The sequence below is a fragment of the Podarcis raffonei genome, chromosome 6 (genome assembly GCF_027172205.1).
Source record: "Podarcis raffonei isolate rPodRaf1 chromosome 6, rPodRaf1.pri, whole genome shotgun sequence".
In the NCBI taxonomy this organism is placed as follows: Eukaryota; Metazoa; Chordata; class Lepidosauria; order Squamata; family Lacertidae; genus Podarcis; species Podarcis raffonei.
In genome coordinates, this window is record NC_070607.1 from 36,729,518 (window position 1) to 36,757,292 (window position 27,775).

Genomic DNA, 27,775 nt, shown 5'->3' on the forward strand with positions numbered 1-27,775 from the left:
GCCGCTCCGCTCTCGCGAGACCCCTCCGACAAGATGGCGGCGCGGTCTAGCCGCTGAGAGGAGCGGCAGGTGGAAGGCGGTTCGGAAGGAGCGCGGAGCCCCCTCGGCCTGCGGGGAGTCCCTGGGCGGCGGGCGGCGAGTGTGTGCGGCGGGAAGGGGGGATGCTGCAGCCCGGAAGAGACCCTCCGCCGCGGCTCTGAGCTCGCCGAGCCCCCCGCGGCAGCGACTGCGGCGCCGCTTCTCCCCGCCGGGGCCCCCCAGCGCCCGGGGCCGCCGCTGGCGATGACCGGAGAGAAGCTGCGCTCGCTGCGCAGGGACCACAAGCCCAGCAAGGAGGACGGGGACCTGCTGGCGCCTGGAGAGGAAGAGGCGGCGGCCGCGCCAGGCAGCGGCGGCGGGGGAGCCTTCACCGGGGGCCGGCCGGGGGCCGGCAAAAGCGGCCGCGCCGGGAGCCACCGCATCTTCACCACCAACCACCACCGGCTGCCGCTCAAGGGGGGAACCGGCGGGTCCGCCGCCGCCGAGCCGGACAAGGGCCCGTCGGCGCAGTTCCCCGTGCACGAGTGCGTCTTCAAGGGGGACGTCAGGCGGCTGTCGGCTCTGATCCGCACGCAGGGCATCGGCCAGAAGGACAGCCACGGTAAGCGGCAGGGCTCGCCACCCTGGGGGAAGGTCGAGCATCCCTGGGCCTCCCCGGAGTTAAGGACATCCTCCTGCCCGGTCTCTCGAGCTCCGTTTTGTTTCCATTGCGCTGTGTATCTAACGCCCCCGTTATAGGCGCCTTGTGTTTCCCCCTCCGCTGGTCATCGCCCTTATTACGTGTTTTTCGGCACTGCATCTCCCCATCCCGATCTTTTCTGCAGTGGCGGGGGACGGCTGCGCACCGGCATGCTACCGGTTAAACCTCTCTATCCGTGATCACCTTCACCTAGATGCGGATCGACCTGAGATCTCTCTTCACCTCCCTTGGCATCTGTGTCTGCTTTTACTTGGGCATCTCATGCCCTAAACCGATCCTGACCCAGTAAAGAAGCTTTAGTTCAGAAAGGCTTCTGGAGTGTCTTGTCTAATGAGGGGTGGGGGTGGGGATGTTAATAAGCGTGTTTTAAAAAGCAGGAAGTAAATGACAGAACTACTGCTATCCCAGTTTTGGATTGTGATAAGAAACACTGATGAGACCTGTGTATGTGTATATGCACACGTATGCTTGTGTAACACACTTTAGAGAGGAATTGGCTCCTGTGCTGATTTCTAAATTGCCTACAGGAATGCTGATGGGGCAGTGTACTTCCTGAACTTGAAAAACATATTATGCTTTTATTTTATCCAGTGGAAATTAGAGTAAAGGTTGACGACTCACTTAGTCATTGGCTAGCCGAATGAATACAATTTTCCTGCCTTTGAAGGCGGAACCGGAGGAATTAATTTTTCATGTAAACAAAACAGCTAATGTGTATAAGATCTCTCCTTTCTCTCAGAGTGGATGTACCAATCAAAAGTGCAGACATGGTTATTTCCCCCCTATTTGTGATGCTTCTGATTCTTGTACAGGCCTGTGTGACTCTAATAATATACTTTGAAGTATCATGTTAGTTCTGAAGTAGGAATGAACACTTTCTGATCTGAAACAGTTGTAGTCAACCATAGTTGTTAGCAGAAATGCTTCCTTTACTAAGAGATGCCCAATGTGCAAATAGTGTTATTTGGGGAGGCTCTTCTGCTGCGATTAGATGCACCCCTGGAAGTACTACCTGTTGAATTCAGTGTATTCTGAGTTATATTGGAGTACATGCAATCTCTTCTCTCTCTGCCCATTGGAAGGACCTTAATATAAAACAAGGTTGAGGAACTTTTGGCTCTCTAAATGTTTCTGAACTACAACTCCCACCAACCCCAGCAAGCATGGCCAGTGGCCAGAGATGATGGGACATAGTTCAGCAATATCTGGAAAGCTAGAGGTTCCAGTGGCGTAGCGTGGGTTGTCAGCACCCGGGGCAAGGCAAGTAATTTGCGCCCCCTAACCCGTGGATTTGCGCCCCCTAACCCTAACCCCCAGATGTTGCGCCCGGTGCGGCCGGGCCCCCCCTGCACCCCCCACCCTACGCCACTGAGAGGTTCCCCACACGTGGTAGGAACATCTCTCTTCTGAAGATAGAAAACTGCCTTTCTGGAAATTAGTCACTATTACTCAGTGGTTTGATTTTCCAGGAGAATAATTGTTATGCCACCTACAGTTTTACCTACAGCCATGAATTTGTACTTCAGCCAGTTTTTAATACCTACTAGATCTAAAGGGTATGCTTAATTTTAGTTGCATTTATTTCTATGAGAAGTTGCTATGAGTCTTTGAGATTCTTCTTGTTATTTTTACTTTGATCTTTTTATCTGGTAGAACTTTGTGTAATTTACTAAATGTCATATCAATCCACTGGAATTTTCTTAATGGAAAGAGTTATATTTATTGTTCAGTCCTAGATCCACTTACCTGAAAGTAAGCCTCACTAAATTCAATGGGATTTACATCTGAGTAGATGTAGGATTGAGGTATTAGCCTTTTATTATAGAGCTTTATTAATTCAAACTGGTCCAAATAATTATAAGATTTCCAGTGAGCAAGAACTAAGCTGTAAACTAATTTTGAAAACGGGCATAGCTACCATTTTCTGTATTTGTTTATTTCAGTTTGTGGCTAAATAACACAATTCTGTTGAAAAGTTGTCATAATGGAAAGTGTGTGTCTTGGAGCTAAGCTGAATTTAAGATTGGAAACTAGCTATCATTTATCTCAAATTTTGAGTTTAAATCCACAATATTAGTTTAGTAATACAATATTATAATCTCTTGATTGATTATAACCTCTTGATTGTATTAATATAACCTCTTGATTGCTTGCTGTTCCAGCCCGATTTACTTCAGTAGGGCAAATACTGGTATTGTGGTGGCTTATCTTCTGTCACTGTTATGGGTTGTTTCCCTGCCATGTTAAGACTGCCAGCGAGATCAGTGCAGTGACACATTCATGGGCACATTTTCTTACACCATGATGGTAAGGTAGGCATAGGTTTTGTGTGATTAACTACAGCTTTGATCCATTTCCAAGAATAATATTGGAACCTCATTAGAACACACTTAGTTCTGTGTCTGACTAGCAGCATCCAATTACACTGCCATGGATGGTTATCCAGTCAGCTGAATTGTAGCTGAGGACAAAGTACATAGATTAGAAACTATTCCTTTACATCAAATGCACCCTGGCATTTTGAGGTCTTTGGTCAGTCATATCTCATTTCTCACAGGGACTAGGGCAGGCATATGCAAACTCGGCCCTTCAGATGTTTTGGGACTACCATCATCCCTGACCACTGGTCCTGTTAGCTAGGGATGATGGGAGTTGTAGTCCCAAAACATCTGGAGGGGTGAGTTTGCCTATGCCTGGACTAGGGAAACAAAGGTGATTTTCTTTCTTTCTTTTTATAAAAAAAATCCTAGTTTACAAAAATACGTGCATTGTCTCTTTTTTCCAAGTTATGTTTTCTACAGATCAGTTTCATTTGTTGTGAGACATTAGTGTTGCATGCTCAAAGGTGATTTTCTGTTGGGTAAAAAGCTCAAATTGGTATTACAATGAAGACCAGGCAGTATGCATTTTCTTGTTTAGAGTTTTCCCCAGAAAATTATGCCCCAGGATGCCAAAAAATAATTGGTTGGAGTTGTAATGAACTCCAACCTGCCCTTCAGAACAAAAGCTTCACAATAAAAACAGTTTCAGAACAAAAGAAAGACTGGATTGTAGTCCAGGAAGCTTGATAATCAGATAGACTAGCCTTTTGGTTAGACCAGGCTTAATGGGGTTGAATCTGACCTGCCTTGTTGTACTAGTGTGTGTTAGAGCATCTGACAGCCACAGAGAGCGCAAGCTGCATGTGCAATGTTTATAACACTGCCCTAGGTTAAAAGAAATCAGCACTGCTGAGGCTGTGTGCACAATGATATTCCAGCAAAAACTGGCTCCTGATTTTTAGTCTATTGTACATTTTCATCAAGTAATTAAATCTGCATGTTTCTGTATTACTAAAAATAGTCTTAAAGAAAAGTGTTTATATGTTCTTATTTATATACAGCATCTCACGTCTTGTGCAAGAATTATATAGAGAGAGACAGAGGGTTCTATTCCAGGGGTGGTGTGTATGTGCAAAAATGTGTAGTTGAAGCACTTCCTTGGAACCACCCCCGTGCTAGCACTCTTACTTTCCGGAGTTGGTGTATCAAATGGGTCTTAAACTCTGCCCCCCTCAACAAGGCAGAAAGCTTTTAAGCTCTTTGCCTTGCTTACTGGGCTCTGGGTGGCTCTTGCAAGATCACATGTAGTCACCTGTGTTCCTGTGAAATCTTCCCAGAGCCTCCCAGAACCTGGTAAGCAAGGTGGAGAACTTAAAAGTTTAAGCTCTCCGCTTTCCATGCATTTAATTTGTGCAAATTCAACTGGCTCGCTGTCAACTGCGTAAAATCAAAATCCTGTAAGTTAAATGTGTCAGTTGCAAATGACTATTGTAGTGAGTTTCACTTCAGAAGAGACATTCCGCCCTATGCGAGAGAAGGGGAAATGCAGCTTCTAAGATGTTGCTTGTCATTTATAACTTGTATGAACAAGTTATTTTAATAAACTGCTGATTGATCAGCGGCACTTTTTAAAGTGATCAAAAGGTTTTTTAACCCGTTGCTCTGATTAAGTGTTATAATAATAATTAATAATAATAATATATTACTTATACCCCGTCCACCTGGGTTTCCCCAGCCACTCGGGGCGGCTTCCAACAAAATATTGTCTATTAAACATTAAAAGCTTCTCTAAACATGGCTGCCTTCAGATGTCTTCTAAAAGTCTGGTAGTTGTTCTTCTCTTTGACATCTGGTGGGTGGGCGTTCCACAGGGCGGGTGCCACTACAGAGAAGGCCCTCTGCCTGGTTTCCTGTAACTTGGATTCTCGCAGCGAGGGAACTGCCAGAAGGCCCTCGGCACTGGACCTCAGTGTCCGGGAAGAATGATGGGGGTGGAGACACTCCTTCAGGTATACTGGACCGAGGCTGTTTAGGGCTTTAAAGGTCAACACCAACATTTTGAATTGTGCCTGGAAACGTACTGGGAGCCAATGTAGGTCTTTCAATAACTAGAGCATGCACCACTTTGGCGAGACAGTCTGCGAGCAGGTAGGGTCTCAGCCTGCGTACCAGACAGAGCTGATAAACAGCTGCCCTGGACACAGAATTGACCTGCGCCTCCATGGACAGCTGTGAGTCCAAAATGACTCCCAGGCTGTGCACCTGGTCCTTCAGGGGCACAGTTACCCTATTCAGGACCAGGAAGTCCTTCACACCTGCCTGCCTCCTGTCACCCCAAAACAGTACTTCTGTCTTGTCAGGATTCAACTTCAATCTGTTAGCCGCCATCCATCCTCCAGATACTCACATAGGACCTTCACCATCTTCACTGGTTCTGATTTGAAAGAGAGGTAGAGCTCTCTTTGCAACCCAAATACAAGCTGTCAGCAATTATTACGGATATAATTAACTGGGGACAGGTTATTTTATGTGATCATTGGTGGAATCCCTGCTCAAGGACTATCACTTGTAAAATAGAGATTTCCCGCCTCTCCTCCCCCAGTGCAACCGGGGGTGGGGGGGCTCAGCAGAAACCCAAGAACGGCATGCAGAGAAGGATTGGGGAGACAATTCTGTCTGGCAATCTGCAATGCTTGTGCAGATGGTATGTTCATCATAGTGCAGTGTTGGATACCACCCTTAGGGTGGTATAAGCGTCCTGCTTACCTTTTCATTCTTCTTTGATTTTTCCAGCCATTGCATTTCTTAACTGCCATAAAAATAAAAGTTAAGGTTCTGAAGCAGCTGATTTCTCTGTCCAGTGTGAATTCTGTTCAAGTATATTGCAACAATACAATACTCATAATTCTGTTTTTACATAACTGTAAGCTGTTGCTGTAATATTTTATAGTAATTATGTATTTTGAGTGACTTCAAACTCTCTGGTTTTCATTAAGGTACTTTTAATAACATACCTTGTCTGTAAAACTGGATCTATGCAATGAATAAATAAAACATGCTGTTTAATTTTTTATTAGAATATATCCCTTATGTGTAGTGACCTACATCCGTCAGTTTTGATAACATTGGAGACTTTACAGGCCTTAATTAATTTAGAGTGACGGAATGTCACTTGATTTCTTTCTTTTTCTTTCCAATATTCTTTAATTATTCCTGTCCTCTTAATTGCCCAGGAGTAAAACTGAAGATTGACCCAATGCAGATAATGTATCAAAGTGAATTGTCATGTGATTTAACACTGCTTATTCATTATTGTCAAATTGACAATAGTAGGTTTGCTGTATTTAACTCATAATTGATATTAGGACCATTTATCAGCGTGAAACTTGATGTTTTATTCAGTCTGATTACTGATTTAAAATCTTTTTTGTTTATTCATTTAAATAGGAAACACTCCTTTACATCTGGCTGTGATGCTGGGGCATAAAGGTTGGTAAGACTTCATTTATATTCACTTTAAAAAAAAAGTATGCAGCATCAAACGTAGCAACTAGAGCCTCCAGATCATATTTCTCAAAACATAGAAAAGGGAATAACAGAGCAAACAAGGGGAGAATTCACCTTCTCATAGCTTTCCCTAGATCATGGTGGTGGCGGCTGTTGGGAACTGCAGTTGGATGAAGAAGAAACACATCTCTTTCACAGAGCCCATTGTGAAAATGCAGCCAGTGCTGTTTTACAGTGAGCTGCGGTCATGGTCACGCTTGTGCTTTTCAGTGCCTTTTGCTTCTGAATGGCAAGAGCTGCTCAGAAGGTTATGGAGAGGGGAGTTCCCTGCACATGTCTACCTTGCCCAGTCCTGAATCCTTACCATTATTACTTTATTGCGAGGGACAAGAAGGGGCACAGAGAAAAGGGTCTGTATTGCCCCTTGCTTGTCTTGCAGTGACTTAAGAGAAAATTCCAAATAAATTGGAATGAAGTATGGTAGGCAGAGAAGCTATGAGATGCTGTTCAGAACTATCTGCAAAAGTTCATAAAAATAAATGAAGGCTGCTGCCTTCATTTCATTTTCTCCAGGTCCAGTCAAGTTAGGAACCAGGCTAGTCGTAATAATTGGTCCTAAAGCTAGAATATTAATAATGGAAATAATGGAAAATATAATGGAAAAAGACTGATCCCTCTTTTAAAATCAACAAAGGCCATATCAGAGCTTTTGTAGAACGGGACTGTGGACTATGAGAGAGGCTTTTCCAGAGAGGATAAACTAACTGCTAGCAGGTGCACAAGCACCTTCATTCTCTGTTCAAGTCCTACCAGTGCAACATAATGCAGTGTACGTTGCTGGCAGATGTGGAAGCTTCTAACCCTCTGCCTCTCCAGTTACTGAAATGCCTTTTCAGTATTAAATAGGTGTTGGATAGAAGATTCTCAGGTTATTAGAAATTTGTAACGTAGACCCTGCGGGATAGCTCAGTCAGAAGAACATTGGGCATAAAGATTCCTGCATTTGCCAGTTAAGTAATTTTAGTGGAAAGTTCATTTGTTATCCTGAAGGCATTGCTGTCATAACCATCGACACTGAAAGCAGATATTCTCTGGGAAGTGATTCTTGGATAGTAGATCCTAGAAACAAGAACGCTGCAGGTGCTTTCCCACTTAACATCTGTTGTTCCCTTACTTTGAAATCGGTTGTTCTCCATTAATTTCCTTTCCACCCTTTACCCTCAGACTCCAGGATCAAACTGGTTACTCTATGAGGCTCAGCTCTGTCTAGATCCACTACAATCTGTATTCTGCACTTAGTACCCTATTGTCAAATGACCTCAGCAAAATTGCTTTGTCTTCCCTTTTCTACTTATCCTTGTCTTTACTGCTTTTGATACTGTTGATTACCCTCTTGTGCCTGACACTCTTCATGCCTGAGGTTTCTCTGACTGTTCCTACTAATCTAATCACTCTTTCAGCATTTCTGCTGGGGAGAAGCTCTCACTTTCTGCTTTCACCCTCTCAGTCTGATCCATAAGATTCATACTACATGCTCTGTTATCTTTCCTCTGATTTGCATTGTGTGTACTTTTTTCTTTCTTTTTTTTGCCAATGTCACTACCTCATCCTCTTGTTGATTTCTGTGCTGCTCATGTTTATTTGATTCCTTCCTCTCCTTTGCACCCATATTTGGTCTTGGCACCAAAGCATCTTATTTTAAGATATTGTGGCTTCCCTTGGTGGGTGGGATGTGTTTGACTGCCTTTTATCTTGTTTGGCATCCGCCTGGATGAAGTCAAGCCATTGGAAATCAATATGGGAGAGGCATGTTTTGTTTTAGTTTGGGTAGTTGAAAGTGTCTGGTTGTGCTGATGCAGGTGTACCATGGCTTTTATTTTGTTTTAGGTTTCTATTTGTTTCATTTTAAATTGTTTTGAGTTTACTTTTTTGTTTAAAAAGGCAGCTTTTATTTCTTGTTCAAGTAGAATAGCAGTGTAGCATAGGATATAAAGTTATTTGTAATTCCCAATAAATTTAAAACTGTTAGCCATAAGTGTTGTCTCCATTCCTCATTTTCCACTGGTCTCCTTGGTTTGCCTTGTTAAGATACAGTGCCAAACAATCCCATCAGCTCAGTGTACTTTGTTTAATTAGGTATGGTGGATTCAGGTTGGGTTTCCTCTATGGTAGTCAAGACTGTTGAACCATTTCCTGTTAATCTCAGAAACATAATTATTTGTGTATACATAGGGAGTGAAACTGCTCTTAAATATTTTTGATTGACTTGCTCAATCAAAATAGTTCCTAAAGGTATAAATCATTAAATCATCATAGTACCACAGGTTCTAACTTTTTCTCCCAACCCCCAGGAATAGATTGTGTGATGGGGGCGCTACTCAGGGGACTCTAGGAATTGTTGAAAGTCTACCTCCCTGTCCTGCTGATTGAAGCCTCTATTGGATCAGAGACTTCTGTCAGCAGAAAGACATCATTTGGATACAATTCAAACACTAGGTTGTATCTTGCTGTGGCTGCAAGACTAACCCCACTTAACCTGTGAGTAACCACCATTGAATTCAATAGGACTTGCTTCTGAGTTAAGAATGCAAACTAAGTCATAGAACAGACCCATTGAAACAGACCCATTCACTTAACATCAGCCAAGAGTGTGACTTAGTCAGATACCACCCAATAGATTTTGCTTTGCACCAAATGCTACATAAATGGTTTCAAATGCAAAATAGGTCATTGGTTAGCTTGATTTTATGTGCTGCTCAAACTTCAGTAAGTTCAAAACATGTTTACGTCAGTATTTTTTTCAAATGGTAAGTGGCTCCACAGAGAAGCAATCTGATGGTCTTATTTGGAAAATAATTATTGTCTCATACTTTGTTATAGAATGTGCCCACCTGCTTTTGGCCCACAATGCTCCTGTGAAAGTGAAAAATGCTCAGGGATGGAGTCCTCTCGCAGAAGCCATCAGCTATGGAGATAGACAAATGAGTAAGAAACTGTCATTCTGGTTGTCCGGACATAAATACAGGAAATCCATTTAGTCATTAAAATCAGCTTACTGCAGATTGTGATTGAAATGTGCAGATCATGAACACCTAATCTTGAGATAATTTTTAAAGGCCAGTGCTCATGTTAGGCTTTGCTGCAGATTGTCCAGGATAATTCCAGGCCCAGCTCAAGCTCCTCACATTAGTGATTCAAGCCTTAAATGATTTAGGACCCAATTTTCTGTTTTTATTATTGTATTTTAAATTGCTGTAGCCCACCCTGGGACCTCATAGTGTGAAAGGCAGTTAATAAATTGCAACAACAACAATGCCAATACTAGGTTAGATGCAGAGGTAAAGCTGTCTACTACTTAACTATGGTTATTAGATCAGGAATTGCTCACAGGAGCTCTCCTCCTCATTCATCTATTATCCCTGGTCATAATCATAGTTTAAGGTTAACACTGACACTAGCAATAAGTATGACTAAATCAAGAGCAGCATTGCACTTTTGTTGTCGTTAGGTAGGAGTTAGTCAACCAGCAAGTGTTGAAATATATGCTGTTTGGAGTTCTCATTCTTTAAGAAGGCAGTGTGGTGGTGCTACATTATCCTGCTTCTCAACTGAAATGTTCCCAAATTATAAAAACCTGACTTGCTTGATTTATCTTGCTTCTCGAGGTTTTGTAAAGATAAAGTCTTTCATGACTAATGAATATCATTTTCAGTTCAAATATAAACTTTTAGTTTTATTTGGCACAAATTACTGAGAGTTTGATTTAAAATGCAAGCTACTCTTGCTTAATATAACTTACGTATCAATTTTTTATTTATTACATGTAACGTTCCAAAGCTGTATTTACAACTTTTGCATTGCTACTTACATATAATGTTCAGGGTGGGTGATTTATTCATTTAATTATATACAAGTGCAGTAAAATATAGCATATCAAATGTTACGCTGTAGGTTAGCAGTTGAGTGTGCCTGATCAATGGTGTGTTGATGTACAGCTCCAGAACGTAAATGAGGGATTATTTTAAGCATAAGGAGCATTAGCATTATGGTCAAAGCTGAGAGGAGCATGTTTGTATCTGAATTTGGAAATGTCTTAATGAAAACTCCCTTACAGAAACCCCAAATTGCTGTATAAATTCCTTCAGAAAACAGTCTGGGAATTGTATGCCAGAGGTTTTGAAGAGGAAACAACATTGCTGTAACTGCTTCATTTCCAAAAGGCACTCTCAGGAAAAGCACACATGTTGGCTTTGTGCATGTTTATGAGACTCCCAGTGATCTCCGATCCAGATTACTGATTAGATCACACTTTCAGTAACACTGAAACACCTGGTATTCAGAGATCTTTCACTTGCCCCTATGAAAGCTTTGTATATTTGTCTCTGAATGGTAATATATGGCTTACTGTTGTCGGTTTACTTGATTGAATTTGTTTTATTTATTTGACAACACTGCTTAAGTAATGAAAAGCTCGAAAAGCTACTAATTGACCAGAGCCGCCTCTGCCATTAGGCAGACTATGGTGGCTGTCTCAGGTGGCAGAAGCCCCCAAGTGGCAGCCCCATGGGCACCCTGCTGCAGAAGCAGCACCGGTATCATCCAAAATTACGTGAAATCTTGTGGAGGGTGCAAGATCTTGCGCGATTTCAGCAAGATCTCACCTGTAATTGGTGCTGATGCCGACGCTGCTTCTCTGCCGGCAGTAGAGGTGGCCCTGCAATTGATGCTGATTTCTCTTTTGCCACCAGCCATTACAAAAGGTAAAGGCAGCTCCCAGCTTAGTGGATGCTTAACATGATTGCCTTTACATTGGACTTACAGTATATTTATTTAGTTACAGCACTTCTAAGGAAACTGAAACAACAGTCTAGGGAAAGTGTTGAGGAAAAGCGACCTCGGTTATTAAAAGCTCTGAAAGAGGTAAGTTTGTAAGGATTTTCCCACCCACATTGGAGATTATGGAGTCATTACTTTTCAGACAATTTGTGTGTGATTGTCATTGTGTCTTCATTAAGTGCAAAAAACTCAACACAGGCCTTTATTTCTGGGAATTGCTGGCTGAATTGCATATTGCTTGCTAGTCTGTGTCTTAGAATGACTGACCTGCAGGTGACTTACCTTGCAGCAGTGACATCTTCCCTACTCAGAGAAAGGGCTTGGTGACTAGATATGGCCTATGGGTTGTATGTTCTAAATTCCGGGTGTAGAGTTTTAGTGTTAAGTCTCTGCTGTGGATCGTAATTGTGATTTTAAAAAATTAAGCTTCACTGTGAAAAAAATTCCATTTCTATTTTGGTTTTAAAGTCAAGCTGGGTTAATAATGCTTCATTTACATTTTGAAGTTCCAGTGAAATTGGAAGCTGTTGTAAATATGTTAAAATATTTGAATAGCATTTAAACTGTGAGCCAGAGATCAGTTCCTAACATACCATAATTATTGATATAAGGAGAGAGACAGTTTCCATTTGAGGGAAGGAAAAACTGCATTTGCACAGTTTCCATTTGTCATGCTAATTCCCATGGACAGAGAAGGCCTGTTTTAGAACTTTGTACATAAACTGGGTACATAAACTCAGTGTCTCCAATTCAAAGCAAGTTTTTCTGTTATATCATGCGTTCTCCAGCTACATTAGCTGCTTCTAGGTATCCCTCACCCATGTACTTTAAGAGGTGCCACAGGTTCCTCATTTTGTTGATCTGGGTCAAAGTTGTTTAGCTTAGCTAGCATTTCATGGTTGATTCCCTTGCTTCATAAATAACTAGTTCTTCAGAAGAATGGCTTCATATAGCAATTATTATCTTGCACAGAAGGACGTTTTCTACAAACATAAGCTCTCAGTTAAGGAGCAGCTATCAAAAATTGTCACCTACACTGACTGCTTTCAAAGGAGAAATGTATTGCTAAAAAAATAGTTATTATTTGAAAAATCATTTTTAAGAAGCCAAGCTGTTGTAGTTGTAGTAATAGAATTTATACATTGCAAGGTTAGGTTGATTCAGATATTGTATAGTTTGAGCTGTTATTTTGATCATGTTACTTCTGTACTTTCGTAGATAAAACAAGTCAGACTAATTTACTTTTCTTCTTCTTCTTCTTCTTCTTCTTCTTCTTCTTCTTCTTCTTCTTCTTCTTCTTCTTCTTTTAAAAAGCTGTTAATGTGAAAGGTGTGCAAATCAAATCTTCAGTTAATACACACTTACCCCAAAGTTTAGCATGGCCAAATGAAAGTTATGGTTTCTAGCATTTCCTGGGTGGGTGGACATGAAAGTCCTCAGTTTCTTAACATTTAACAGAAATTCTCTTTCTCTTCAGCTAGGTGACTTCTATCTTGAACTTCACTGGGATTTTCAAAGTTGGGGTAAGATTTTAAAGATTTTTATGGAAATCATAGTTGTAGAGTTGGAAGGGGTCACGAGCGTCATCTAGTCCAACTCCCTGCAATGCAGGAATCTTTTTGTCCATGACCCTGAGATTAAGAGTATTGTGCTCTGCCAACTGAGCTATCCAGTCTAAATACTTATTTCTCTAGAACAGACTTGTTATTTGGAATGACACTAAACTTGTTGTAGATAGTTATGCAAAAGCACAAACATAGTTGGAGTTTGATCCAGACATCTTCCACAAATCGAAAGGTTCCTTCTGTTCACAGATGGGACTCTGATCCCATGGGGACTCATGGCTGGGTGATTCCTGCAGATGGAAGGAAAATGTAATTTTTGTTGATTTTTCCTACATGCCCTGAAATGTGTTTTCCCACTCTTTGGTGGAAGAGATTACGTTCTTTAAATTAGTTACAGTTCTATCGGCTTCAATTCTAGTGGAGCTGCTGGATCAGACTGAAGGCCTGTCTAATCCAGCATCCTTCTTTCCACAGTGGTCAACCAGATACCTCTAGGAACCCAATAAGCAGGGCATGGAGCAATAGGCCTCTCATGTTGTTAATCCGCAGTGACTGGTATTTGGAGGAAAGGTGCCTTTGGGCAATGGGTGTACTATACAGCTATCATGATTAATAGCTTTACATATGGCTCTGTTTTAGTTGCTTTGTTGGATGTGTTTATATATGATTTGGTTGATAGTTTTTATTTTGTGTGCTGTATGCTGAATGGATACATTAGAAGGACATTAATGGTAACAGGGTGTCGTTTTTACCCTAAATGCAGTGCCTTTACTTTCCCGAATCCTGCCTTCTGATGCATGTAAAATATACAAACAAGGTATAAATATCAGGTAAGAATAGTCTTCACCTTTGAAGGGTTACACCGGGGATGGGAAACCTGTGGCCCTCCAGATGCTACTGGAATTCGACTCCCACGATCCTTTACTGCTAACAATGCTTACTGGGGTTGATGTGAGTTGTAGTTAACAACATCTGAAGGACTACAAATTACCCATCCCTGGACTGTACTAAATGTAATGATGTTAAAATATTGAGTTTTAATTCTATTGCCAATGTCTTCATGCATTTCCAAATTTCATACCCTGTTGTGATGTGGGTGAGGAGCATAAGATGTAGAGGCCATGCACTGCCCATTCACAGAGCCTTTTGATCTGTGTTTCCTTTGCAGTCGCCTTAATGTTCCAAAGCGTTGCCGTGCAGAGTGGCATCTAACATAGTGCAAGGAGTTGCAACTAAGAGGGAAAATTGCACAGCCCCCTGCTGGTGTGGAGTTGGGCTCATGAGCTCCAACTCTTTAAAGAAACTCTACAAGTATTGGAGTTTATTACAAAAAAACATTATTTAAAGAAGACAACTGTACAAGAGTTACCAGTGGTCTGCATAGCTGTGTTTACATTGTTGGCCTGATCATAATTGTGAATCTCCAGATAAACGGAGTTGTGCATGTTTTGCCGCTTTATTCCAGGTGCTGTGATGTGATGTTAGTGTGAGCTGACTATTAACTCATTAATGAAATGCCTTTTGTTGAGAGTCATGATTCTCTCACTATTAATGTTCTCAGCTCTCAACTGGACAAATGATGAATAAGATTTATTCTGTAAAGTGGCTCGCTCTACCCCTTTGTGAATTACGTATTTGACTTTTTAAGGCTAGTGCTTGCTTGGGGGCCATCTTCAGCATGGTCTCCTTAAATCCTGTGAATATTGCATGGCTGCTTCTAAAACAAACACCTGTAGCCAAATATTGGCATAGCTGCCTGTTACGTGATTGGATGATTCTAAACAAGTCAAGATGACTTTGGGTTCCATTTAACTAAAGATGTTGCTATTTAAGCAGGTTTTTGTCAAAGGGAAAATTCCACGTCTTGCTAACTTTTAAATTAAATGGAATATATATTCTGTGTAATACTGAAAGAAGCAAAATAAACTTTTTAGTCTGGCTACATTCTTAATCTAATGGAAATTTTGCACTACCTTCTTAACTGAATGAGATTTCAGCACTACTGTTAGCTGTTAAAATTCACCTTATTGTACTGTGTGTGGAGAATTTTTCATATACAGGAATTCCCTATTCGGACATGTACTATCAGCAAGTTTGTTCTTCTGCTAAAGCTAAACTTCTCAGACTTACGTGCTCTGATCTTGTGAATTCACTAGAATTCTCTGAACAGAACTTGCATAGTAGTAGTGGCAGAAGTTTTCTGTTGTAGGAATATTTTTTTTTTCTTTTGGCAGAGACTCAAAAGATTTGATAGGACAAGATCTTGTTGTATATTTTGGGTTGTATGCAATGAGCTGCCTCATCCCTGCCTCTCCCAGCAGTCAGGAGACCTCGCTGGGCTCTAGCACAGGATGCTGTGGGGAAAGCAGGCAAGAGAAATGATTGCTGAAAATTGGGTAGAGGCATCTTCTGTGAGCAGAAGCTCTTCTCGCTGAAGGTGGCCACACAGTTTTTGCTGCCTTCTGTCACATTTTAGCCCACCCCATTCAGCGGATGGATAACAGTCATTCCGAGGGTTGTAGGCGACCCCAGTTCTGCAGGGTTCTAAATTACTCCATGAGTCTACTCCATGAGTAGTAAGTTTACTCCATGAGTAGAGGAGGCTCCCTTCTTCCTACCTCACCCTCTTCTTTTGGAGGGTGATGGGCAGAGTGATGCAGGGGGCAGATCTTAGCACACTCATCCCTGCTTGTATGTTGCCTTTGCACACAGATAGCACACCCAAACAGGGCTGATCTCTGTTTCAAATCTTGCTTCTAAAAAATAATAATCAAATCTCACTGGTTATTAGTACAATTTTGTGAACTAATATTCTGGATCAGCTGAAGTATTGGAATGTTCCCCCCTCCCCCAGGCTTGACACAACACTCATAGATTTTACTGACATGAAGTGCCAACGAGGGGACTTGAGCTTCATTTTCAACGGTGATGCTGCACCCTCTGAATCCTTTGTAGTTTTAGACAACGAACAAAAAGTTTACCAGCGAATACATCACGAGGTAAGCTGCAGCACCCCTAGTAAAATCTTTCACAATGTTACTCAAAAACAAAGCAAAATATGTTTCCTGCTGTTTTGTGCACCAAATAAATGACTTGCTTAAAAAGTGTACAAGGTAGTTGCAAGATATTGTCAGTCTGGTATGAGACATGTAAGGCTGCAGTCCTCTGTGCCCTTACTTGGGAATGCTTCCACTGAACACAGTAGACATGTACGGAGGAGGGCTATAATTCCACTGCCGTTTTTTCTCTTATGTTTAGTATTGCTTTGCAGGATACCTAGTTGCTTAACAGTTCTGCTGCAAACAATATTAAACTCCTTTCCCATATAGATTGCTAATGTCCTCCCAAAATATATTTATTACTTATGTAGCAGTGACAGTAATACGATGTACATCTAGGGTCTGAGAAATCAGAAGGCTGCAGAAGACTACTTTACGCGGAAGGTTTCCAAAGGCAACATGTGAATGTGTAGCTTTAGAAAGAAGCTGAAATCAAATGGAGAGTAATCTTGTACCTGAGAATGTGTATCAGTGGGAGATATGGTGTACTCATACTCACAGTGGTTAAGGCTGCTACCTAATGGAATAATTACTGGAAGGCTTCTATTTATTTCAGGCAGAAATTGGACAGGGAGAGGATAACAAATCTGTTTAAACAATTTGGAAAAAACCCAAACCACAATTAATATTCTTGCTTTTTTTCAGGAATCTGAGATGGAAACAGAGGAGGAAGTTGACATTTTGATGAGCAGCGATATTTATTCAGCAACATTATCAACCAAATCAATCACCTTCACACGTGCCCAAACAGGATGGCTTTTTCGAGAAGATAAAACAGTAAGACTTTTTAATAACTATTTTAAGACATCCATCCATCCTGTGCTAGTGTGCCCCAGGGAAGACGTCTGCAAGGCAGGTGAAATGTGGGACAAACATATAGGCTGTCAGTTTTGCTTTCCCAGTCATCCGGATTGGGAGAAGGGAGGATGTTAAATGTTAGGGTTATAAGAAAAGCGAGTGAAATATATGAAAATGTGACATTAGGGTTAAGAACATAAGCAGTTGGCAGGTAGACAACAAATGAAAAGACTAGATGAGTTTCAGTAGAAGTTTTGCATTTTGGCTCAAATACTTCATGTGTCTTATTTTTTGTGTGTTTGCAGGAAAGGGTAGGAAACTTTTTGGCAGACTTCTACCTGGTTAATGGACTTGTCTTAGAATCAAGGAAAAGACGGGAACATCTCAGTGAGGAAGATATTCTTCGAAACAAGGCTATTATGGAAAGCTTGAGTAAAGGTGGAAACTTGATGGAACAAAATTTTGAGGTACAGTTAAAAGTTCTGTTTAAATTGAACATTTAACAACAGATGGCCTTTTGCTGGCCTAGTTCACATGTAATGCTAAGCCAAGCCATTGCTGAGTGTGAATGTGCAAGTGTGCAGGTACTCACAGCAGAAATCGTGACCACTTCGGTCCACTCCCAGTCCTCTGGCTGCCACACCAGCTGGAGCTTAAGCCATGGTCTGGCTTAGCGTTACAGCCAAACCTAGGCACATGGTTTGTCTTGTTCCAGACAGTCCAGGAGTTATAGCCAAGGTTTGCTCTTGTCTTGATGCTTGTGATTTATCTGGGGGAGACAAAAAGTATTTCTTTTGCAGGTGGCTATCCTTAAGAAATGCTTACATTTTTTTACGCAGCTCTTCAGACATGCTAACATGTGTACATTTCTGTTTCATGTCTAAATGATTGGTTGCTGTTCATTTGTCAGGAGTGCAGTGTTCTAATTTTGGATTAGCCCCAATTTACTCTTCTTCAGATTGGCAAATGTTGGAGGAAGCATGAGACACAGATGTTCTTTTAGACGAGATGATGGTAGCCTACTAAGTAGTAAAGTGCTTTGATTTACAAATAATTCCCATTTGTTTTCTTTAACAGCCTGTCAGGAGGCAGTCTCTTACTCCACCTCCACCAAACACAATTACATGGGAGGAGTACATATCTGCTGAAAATGGAAAGTGAGTGTTAAATACACATAGTGTGTGTATATAGCCGCTGCTATGTATATACTTAATGTCGTTTTCAAAACATAATGGGTTGGATCAGGGCTTGGCATGAATTGAGTTCTTTTCACGAGACACTCCACTGGGAGGAGGGAGATTATTTTTCACGGATTCCTCCTTTCCCTTTGTCCTGTGAAATGTCCTTAGCTGTGGGCTGGTCCACTATCCCTCAGACCTTGTGGTGGGCCGGAGAAGCAGCACCTGGGGTGGGGGAGCTGGAAGAAGAAGCAAGGGGGCCAAGTAGTCCTCCTCCCCGCTATCGCTTCTCGTGGGTAGGCAGAGTGAGCTTGTCTGCTCCGCTCTCTGGCCCACAGGAGCACCAGGGCGGCGGTGGCAGGAGTAAGAGGCCATGCCATGAAGCCGGAACCCGCCACGAAGCCGAGATTCCCGGCGATGGCGATAAGAGGAAGAGGCCGAGTGGTGGAGGCTTTACCAATCAAGCGCTGTGCCTAGTTTACCTCAGTGCGGCACGGGGGACGTCTCTGCCAATCAAACGCAGCTGAGGTAAACCAGGCATTTGAGTGGCAGAGCCACCGCCACCATCGCCGGGAGTCTCGGCTTTGCAGTGGGTTCCGGCTTTGCGGCACAGGCCGGATTTAGGACCCAAGTGGGCCTGATCTGTCTCAGGGGCCTTAGTTTGCTGACCCCTGTTCTAGGAGGCGGCGCTGCAGGCTTCAGTGGGAAGGAGGAACTGGTGAATGTTACCTTTTCTTTTCACCAGGCATGAGTTTTGACTGAATCAGGGTCCCTTCCATGAGCAGAAGCCCATAGTGTCTGTAATTTCTGGGTTAAATCCTACATGTGCATTTTATTTGGCATTACAGTGGTACCTCAGGTTACATACGCTTCAGGTTACACACTCCGCTAACCCAGAAATAGTGCTTCAGGTTAAGAACTTTGCTTCAGGATGAGAACAGAAATTGTGCTCCGGCGGCGCGGCAGCAGCAGGAGGCCCCATTAGCTAAAGTGGTGCTTCAGGTTAAGAACAGTTTCAGGTTAAGAACGGACCTCCGGAACGAATTAAGTACTTAACCCGAGGTACCACTGTACTCTTCTATGTTTTTAGCTTTTCCTATATTATCTGCAAGCTGCCTTGAGTCTTGGTCTGGGGAAAAGGCAAGATATAAACATTATATAAATATGCCTTCACCCCCGAAGGCACACTTTTCCATTGTCTCCCGAGAAAGACAGATGCCAGCCGTATAAATACAATAATAAAATAATAATTACAGGGAATCAAAACTTTCTATTTTTCAAGCTTTTTTATTAAAATTGTGTTTTTCAATATATTTAGTTTTATATATTAGTTTATTTTCATTGGATGCATACAAGCAATTTCTGCAATGAGAGTATCTTTTCAATCAGAATGCATGAAGGAATCAAATATCATCTGCTCTGGGCCTTTATTGGGGTTTAAAAGTGCACATCTGTGAAATTTAATTATCTATGAAACCAGCCATGGCATCCAAATTTATTGCATAAGGTGCTGTCCTTGGCTCACCTCATAGGTACTCATTTGAAATGTTTAGTATAGAATTGAGAACAAAGATGAATATATGAAACCATTCTTCCTATTGCTGCAGTAAAGCCTTATTAATTTGAAAATAGAAATGTCTGCTTAAAGTTGCACACATAGGTTTTAGATTGTACAGACTGACCCCAAAGCGTTTAGGTCCCATTGATTTCAATGGTGTAAAATCAGTCCCTTTCTCATGGGAATCAGATATGTCCTTTATATTTGGTGTGATTTATCTTGAAGAAAAGTAGTATGATAAGATCTACTTATCCAGAGATCCATGAAACTACTCCTGAGCTCCAAATGGTTTCGTGAAAAGCAGCGTTCCGCACCCTATAGCAAACAGCTTTTGAAGGATGATTTGATAATGTGTGTAGACTGGGATGTGCATGTCAGAATGCTGTTGAATGAAACTCCTATTCCATGCACATAATCTTAATGTCATTACTAGAGCTAAAGCAGCTATCTCAAATTTGGTCAGTATTAGTGGCATCAAATCAAAGGCTTTTTCATCCTAGATTTTAACTGTGACAACACTGCTGTTTAACCCTCAACTCATGATATTGTATTTGTTTTAATAACATCTTAAACTGATTATATATGCCTCATTGTTTTTACTTTTTCACATGCTTGACCAAATCAGAAGTGGTCTCTTCATTTTGGACTTCCATGGGTTTGGGGTGAAATGGTCATGACAAGTCTCTAATATTGATGGACTTGGAGAGCTTTGGATGACTGGATATTTTTCGGGTGCCTCAGCTTGTCCTTACTTGTAAATTGTGGAATGTGATATCTTTCTTAACACTATTCAGAGGGTGAGCTCCAGCTTTCCAGCAGCATCTCCAACTGGAGAGGATGGGGGAGGCATTTTTGCCAATTCCTCCCCCAGCCCCATGGGAAGATGCTCTGGAGAGTGGGAGACACCCAAACATTATCCCACCACGGGACAGGGCACTGCTGGCTTCATGAGGAAGAGTGAACTCTAATGAGACTTTTTGCTGGATCTCACTTCCTTCCAAGATTTGAGAGAGCCCTTCTCTTTGTGGAAAGATAACTCTGGATCCAATCCCAAATGTACAAGTTTAAATGTAAATATTAAAGAACAGTTCTAAGTTTCTAAACAAAATTGCACTGAAGGAAGACAGTCTGTTTCAGTATGAATTTCTTCCATACTTACACATTGGTCCAGCAGAAGTTGTTTGATTACAGAAATTAGAAAGTAACATGCTGGTATCTATTCCTTCTCTCCCCCCCCCCCTTTTTAAGGCTTCCACACTATTTCCATTTTAGTGTCCAATGGCCAGTATGGAAATAACTGTTAAACTAGTTATCATGACCATTGGGCTCCATGCCACACTTGCAAAATGTTTTTGAAACGGTATGAGGGTTTCCTCTTCAAAGTCAAAAGACAAATTCCCTTTGGGCTCATCTGAATAGCTCTTTAGATCCTAGTCCTAGATTCTTAACTGTGTGAAATCATACGGCCAAAGTGTGTATGTATATTTATATATTTCTCTTTTCTACAGACTTCTATTCAGTTGCTTTAATCTGTTAGTGCCTGGGCAGCTTGCCTGCTTTGACAGTTTTTGCTATCTGAACTCTTCCAGGCATCATTAAACAACTTCTGTCAACTTGTTTTCCTGCACAAGAGAAATTCATTCCAATTTCTTATTGTTTATATAAATTATGTCTCTAGGGAGGTTTTAATTTTTATTTTCTTTAACTTAGAGCACCTCATTTGGGTAGGGAACTGGTCTGCAAAGAAAGCAAGAAAACATTTAAAGCCACAATAGCCATGAGCCAAGAATTTCCTCTAGGAATTGAATCGTAAGTCTCAAACTGTCCACTACAAAAGTTTGTGAAAGGGCATGTGATTTAGCTAAAATACGCTGATATGTATAAAATTTTGCTTGTTCCAAAGACTGCGGTATAATACATTGTCATAGAATAAATGGGAAAACGTGTTGCCTGCCATAGGTTCACCTCTACAAAGATCCAATTTTTTTGTAGTTTCTCTAATATTCTTAAATGTAAAGTTCTCAGATTTTATCCAGACTTCTCAAGTCCTCTGTATTCTGTTCTCAAATCTATATAAAAAAAATGAAGTGTGTATGATTTATTCTGCATCTAAGAGCCAAAGAGCTTTCCATGTTTTGGCAACTTTTTCAAGTAGAAGAAAAATCTGGGGTGAAGGAGGTTGAACTTTGGCTAGGAGGATTGTGGGACAAGGAATAGGAATCGTAAGGGTGGGGTTGAAATTATGAAAGTTAATGAACCCCTGCAAGAATGGGCACTGGAGGCCTTGTAAGCAACATGTTGGGTTCTGAATCCTTTCAGCAGTGTACCCATACTAGTACATTCGCTCTACTTGTGATCTGAATAAGTTAGCCACTTACATAGATGCTGTGGAGGAGATGATGTGAAAAAAATTAATGAGAGATATTTGGAATATATAGTGACTTGGAAATGTCTAATTTTTGAAGTGTGATGCTTTTCCAAATCTTATATTATTTGTGTGCCCTGATGGGAAGTTTTCCGACATCTATAAAGAAAAGTTCCTAAACTGGAATTTTGGAAGATTGTTCCTGTTACGATTCAAAAGGAAGCTTGTTTTAAGCTTGACACTTTACTACTGGAGTTCTTAATAAGTTTTAGTTTCGAAACCTATTGAAATCCTGAGATTTAAAACTCACCTAACAGAAAATAAATGAGTGCTAAAACTCAGTTTTACCCAAAGGAGAAACAGTCTGGAAATCCTCCTACCAAGTCATTTGAAGCTCACTGCAGTTTGAATGCTCAGTTGTGACTGTCTCTGAGCTGCATTGGACCAAAGTTATGCCGGACTATTTAGCTTACTCTTGCTTAACCTGCATTGTGCTAACAAAAATGGTTCAGTGTAATTACTTGATTTGAATCAGTGGCCATGAACAATAGCGTCTTTCCCTCGGCATGTGTCTTGGCTCAGTTTGCAGTGATTTGCTGAGATGACACCTCTTTTTCTTACAGTGCACTGATTAGGAGTGTGTGGGTAAATCCTAAAGCTGCTAAGAGATGAAATTGTTACATGTGTGTGTTTCCCCCCCAGGTTATTGAATGTTTTAGAAGTAATTGCACCCTTCAAGCACTTTAACAAACTGCGGGAGTTTGTGCAGATGAAACTACCACCGGGTTTTCCTGTAAAGTTAGGTGAGCTGTCGAAGTGTATTTCATCAATTAAAAGGGACTGTCTGCCCTGCCAAGAACATGGATTGTATTTAAAAGCCTTTTAAACTTTGTGGTGAGAAATGCAGTGGGCTGTCACTCAGGCTTTAGCAGGAAGATAGTCAGATCCTGGAGTGAAACTAGCATGCCATTTCATAGTGTACTGAGTGGAAAGTACACAATAATAGAAAGTGATTGCATGAGGGCAACGTAGGAAACACATTTAGCATTTGGAGATACAATGTATATGGAAGGGATATTAACCCTTTTCTGCATGCCCATAGTCTCTGATGAAAATCACTTGCTTTCTTCATAGCCTTACTTCAAAACTAGTGAATTTTGGCCAATGAGAAGTGCGGCAATAGAGTAAGGCTGGAGACAGTCAGCATTTCACAAGAGAGGCAAACGTGGTTTAATATCTTAGGGCCTTGTCCCCTCTGATAAAGCAGGCTAGTAGGTTTTCCCAAATATACAAAAACCTGCAGAACTATTTATCCAAAATCCAAAAATGGGATGAACATACACCACAAGCAATGATTCAGTTATCAAGACGTCAGCCCTTGTGAACAAAATTTGTCTGCCTGCTACCCAAAGTTTCTGCAGAAGCTTACCGGGTGTCATAGAAAACACAGAAGTCACACAGTCAGTGCCCAGGGATTTGCTGTGTTATGATGGTACAGAGTTACACCGAGTTTGTCAGTGCTTTAACGTGGTTGGAGGCTAACATTGTGCTCTTTTCTTAACAAATGAGAACAGTGAGGAGTGCAAGTATTTGCTAGAAGTGTGAACAGAGTTGGACAATGAAGATTTTTTAAAATATATTTTCACTCTGCCCTTTAGGGCAAGCAATCTCAAGCTACTTTACAATAAGTTAAAAACCATTTACACATATCCCTCCAGAAAGGACCAGAACCACTGTAAACTCTGCCTCCAGCCCCTCCTCTGACACGCTGTTCCAGACAGATTACCAGGAAGTTGAGCAAGTGGGCTGGTGAATCCTTTTCTGCCACAGAAATGCCCTTTTCCATTGTGCATTGTGCCTTTTCTAACCTCTCAATCCTTTGCTCTGTTCTTCCTAGATATACCTGTATTTCCAACCATCACAGCCACTGTGACTTTTCAGGAGTTTCGCTATGATGAGTTTGATGAATCCATCTTCACTATTCCTGATGACTACAAGGAGGACCCTAGCCGCTTTCCTGATCTCTAACTTAACTGGAAAGTTAGCAGTAAATAAAAAGAAAATACCAGCATGCCACAAGGAGACAGGGAGAGAGAGGATGCAGGTAGCCCCCAGACATCTGTCTAAAAGTGGGTGAAGTACGAAGGGACAGAACTCGCTAAAATGAAACCAGAAAGGGAACACACCGTGAATCTCAGTCAGTTGTACCATATAGCAAGCATCCACCTAGTGTCTAAATGAAAGCTGGTCTCCTGCTGTGTCACATGCATTTATACATCCAGACCTGCAAGCATGATAGCCTGGCACCTCAATAAGTTCCCCCTGCCCCCCCAAAAAAACTTACATAACAGCTATAAGGACTGTAATTTGTTCTTAATTTTTTTACGTTTCTCGGTAATAAAAGCACCCTTGGACCATTAGCATAAAGAACTAAAATGTCTTACCTGGCTATTAGCCCTTTAAAATACCCATCTTACTTAAGCTGCTCTTATAACCTTCCTTGGAGCTTTGTTTTCATGTATTGTAAATTCTGTAATATTTGTTCAGTAAATTGAGCATATAGTAGAAGGAATTGATTTTCTGCAGACGAATGAACCAAATGGTAAGCATTTAAACAGTTGCATTCATTTACTGCAATACGTGTCAGAATTAGAGCCTTCACTCTGCAGGGAATAAGGTACCTCCTTTAGCACCTTAGTGCAATTCATTGTGGTGCTATTCATATTCTCCCCCCCCCCCCCGCCCGGCAACCTATCATTTCTCCAATGAAAGTTGTTACTAATCTTATATAAATCTGCAGATATCCCCTCTGCCCTCCCCACCCAAGCTGGTTGGAAATGTCCTTGCTGTGTTCGTTGGAGAGCATGCTTGGAGATTATTAAACAGCCCACAGGTTGAATCGCTGACATTCTTTTGGGTTCCTCAGAGCCATAAAAGCTGCCCATCAAACCTACTAAACTTGTATTTGTTATCCAGTAGTATTTGGGAATATATTGAATATATTACTACAATAATCTTGGTTTACGCTTTCATTTCCCAAAGTGCAAACCTAGATGTGAATAGGGATTGCAATAGATTGGGGATGGAGAGTACAAAAATGAAAGTACAAGAATAATTAAGGTATTTCCAGCATGGGTAGCTACAGAAAGAAGAATGTTCATTTTTATTCAGAAGGGTTGTTGTTTTTTTAATAAAAAAAATTAGAATCTTCATATGGTTCCACTGTATGAAACTTGAAGAGAAACTAGCCTTTTTTGCTCTACTGGAAAGAATGTGTCCAGAATTGTCAGTACTATGTTCATTTGTATTCCAAGGCTTACTAGCTTCCAGTGATGTGTAAATGTACAGAAATGTAAATATTTTCAAAGGTATATTCTTTGTGCAGTCTAGTCATTTTTTTCTTCTTTTGGAAACTGCTCAAGTCACTTTCAGACTTAAGCCACCATGCTAGTTAACACACCCAGTGCTGGTGATAACTTGGAATGTCAAATGGGCCGAGGTGAGTCACAGTGCACAGTAAAACCAGACTCATGAGCCACATAACCTTTGCCAGGAAAAAGGTTTCAAGCATATTCCCAAGTCCTATAGCTTTGTACTGTTGCAGTGTGCAGAGAGGAAACTCACGAGAAAAAAAATCTTCATGACCTAAAATAGGGGCACAAATGTTGGGCCCAATTCAACAAATACTGTAAATTTGTTTAAAGCTTCAATCCTGAGTGATGTTGACAGTGAAGACTGACAGTTCTGCTGGCTTAGTATATCATTGTAGCTGCCATATTGTGGAAAGTTCCATTTCACTACCAGTATCCACTGTCAGAGGATATTGTCTGCCTGTAAATAGAAAATGAACTTTGAAGGCAGAGCTGTTTTGTCAATATTTTTTATATATATAAAAAAATCATGGTGTTTCCCCTGCCAGATAATTTCTGTAGGAGACATTGGATTTGAAGGTGCTTGACACTTCATGTTACCCATCCTGGGAGTATTTCATAAAACAGCTGAGATGCTTAAAATGATATTTACAATGCTGTTCTCGCACCAATGAATGGTGTGTGGTATGGGCTTGATAGGTGATGGCCACTAAACTGTGGAAATATGCAATTGGTCATCTCGTACATATGTAAAATTACTGGATAAATAATGCCAAAGTTGTTTTTTATCGAGTTCTACAAAAATAAATGTTAGCCCATGAACTGTCAGACTAATGTCTAGCAAGTGGGTCTCCTTTCACGGTAACAAAAAACAATGAACTTTGTGCTGTTCAAGTCACAACCTTGTGTCCTTCTGTGAAGAAGGGCTTAAACCGGGTAGAGGTGCTGCACCATTTTGGAGGACAGAAGTGATTTCGGAGCAATGTTATTCTGTTACACCCCTACTTTAAAGATTTCAGTTTATGTTGTATTTCATCCCATTAAAAAAAATTGTAGCTACATAAAGGGACTTTAGTTTTGTTCCAGTAGTGGATTTTCAGGAAGAAGCAGCACCCATTGTTGCTGGCAAAACGTCTGTAAGCAGATGCATATACAAGCAGATCTCTGGTATGCATCAAGCGCCTGGTATGTCAATTCAGGTAGTTTAGCAACCCATGCAATAGGAATGTTGTACATTGACTCTGGGGGAAAAAACACCTCAGTAAAGGGAGCTCCATGCCCGCAGTAATATTCCCAAGAGTTTACCGCTGGATTAGGAAGTCTTGGATCTGAGATTTTGATACTTGGGTTATTAAAGAAGAGTAGAGATAAATGAATCCAAATTATTTGGCACTTAGTAGTTAAGCACTTATATTTTCTGACATAGCAGTGTCACGGCTAGGAACTTCAGTTGGGCATTATTACTGTGTCCTGGAGAACATTTGAATCTTTCTCAAGGATTTTTTTATCTCACAAGGGTATTGGGAAAGCAGGGTGGGGGGTGTATTGTGAAGCAGCATTCATGCAAACTGTGCTAAAGTATCGCAATAGAAGAACCAGAAAGAGGCCAGATTATAGGTTAAGTGCCTCTTGCATGCTTATAGGTCATTGTTGGATATAACATCTGTAGGAAGCAAGAGTGTAAAGGAAGTAGCATTCTAAATATTTTAGACTGATGCAAAAGTATACATGAACTTGACTTTTCTTTGAGGCTTTTGAAACTTCTCTGAAGTACCGTATGTCCTCTTAGAAACCAAGCATAGTGTATTGGTAGGCATAAATATGGGATCTTTTAAAAAAGAAACCCCCTGAGCTCTTCCTTAACCAAACTCAGTTTTACTGGTCTTCCAAATTATTGCTTTAACTTGTGGCAAAGGGAATAATCTTTCTTTCCAAGCAGCTGATGTTTTGTCTCCTTATTTAAGTTTTAAACTGCAATTGATGGATACCTAGCAATTTTTATCAGATAGTACAACTGTGGATATAAATCTGTGCTGGAAACCTACCTTAAGTTGAAGCATAATATATTCAAAAAGTTCATTTTTTAAATATATACTTGTTGATTTTGATTCATTAAAAGTTAATTGCATTATTTAAACTTTATTAACAAACTTCCTATAATGCTGCAAATTTTCTTTTGACAGTTTATAATTGTGAAAACCTAATGTCATTTTTTTTTTGTATATTTCATGTGTTCTTTGTCTAATCTAAACTCACCTTCACTAATAGTGTTTTTGGTTGTACCACTTAGAATAAAGACCAAAAGATGCTGTTTGCTTTTGAGACTAAACATACGGACATTTTCAGAAATCTATTCTACCATGTGTGGACACTTCCTCCTTATTAGAGGAAGGCTAAAGAAAAAGGATGTTACAGTGTATCACTTTCACAAGGACATTTTATTGGTCAATTTTTCAATAAAATCCTCAATTTTCAGTG

The 27,775-nt window shown here is 40.9% G+C and overlaps 1 protein-coding gene across 1 annotated transcript; it reads left to right on the forward strand.

Annotated features, from left to right (window-relative positions):
* Positions 1–3: 3 nt before the first annotated feature.
* ANKRD13C (ankyrin repeat domain 13C) lies at positions 4–27,775 on the forward strand. The gene is made up of 13 exons (XM_053392070.1): positions 4–640; positions 6,508–6,549; positions 9,448–9,552; positions 11,402–11,487; positions 12,881–12,926; positions 13,732–13,798; positions 15,823–15,967; positions 16,673–16,804; positions 17,131–17,292; positions 17,903–17,982; positions 21,272–21,370; positions 22,629–22,729; positions 23,824–27,775. Exons 1-13 carry the CDS (start codon positions 283–285, stop codon positions 23,952–23,954), a joined length of 1,554 nt encoding a protein of 517 aa, XP_053248045.1. The 5' UTR covers positions 4–282; the 3' UTR covers positions 23,955–27,775.

Coding starts and splice junctions, on each gene's coding strand:
- ANKRD13C (XM_053392070.1), top strand. CDS start 283: ATGACCGGAGAGAAGCTGCGCTCGCTGCGCAGGGACCACAAGCCCAGC. Junction 9,553..11,401: donor CTATGGAGATAGACAAATGA/GTAAGAAACTGT, acceptor ATATTTATTTAG/TTACAGCACTTCTAAGGAAA. Junction 16,805..17,130: donor TTTTTCGAGAAGATAAAACA/GTAAGACTTTTT, acceptor GTGTGTTTGCAG/GAAAGGGTAGGAAACTTTTT.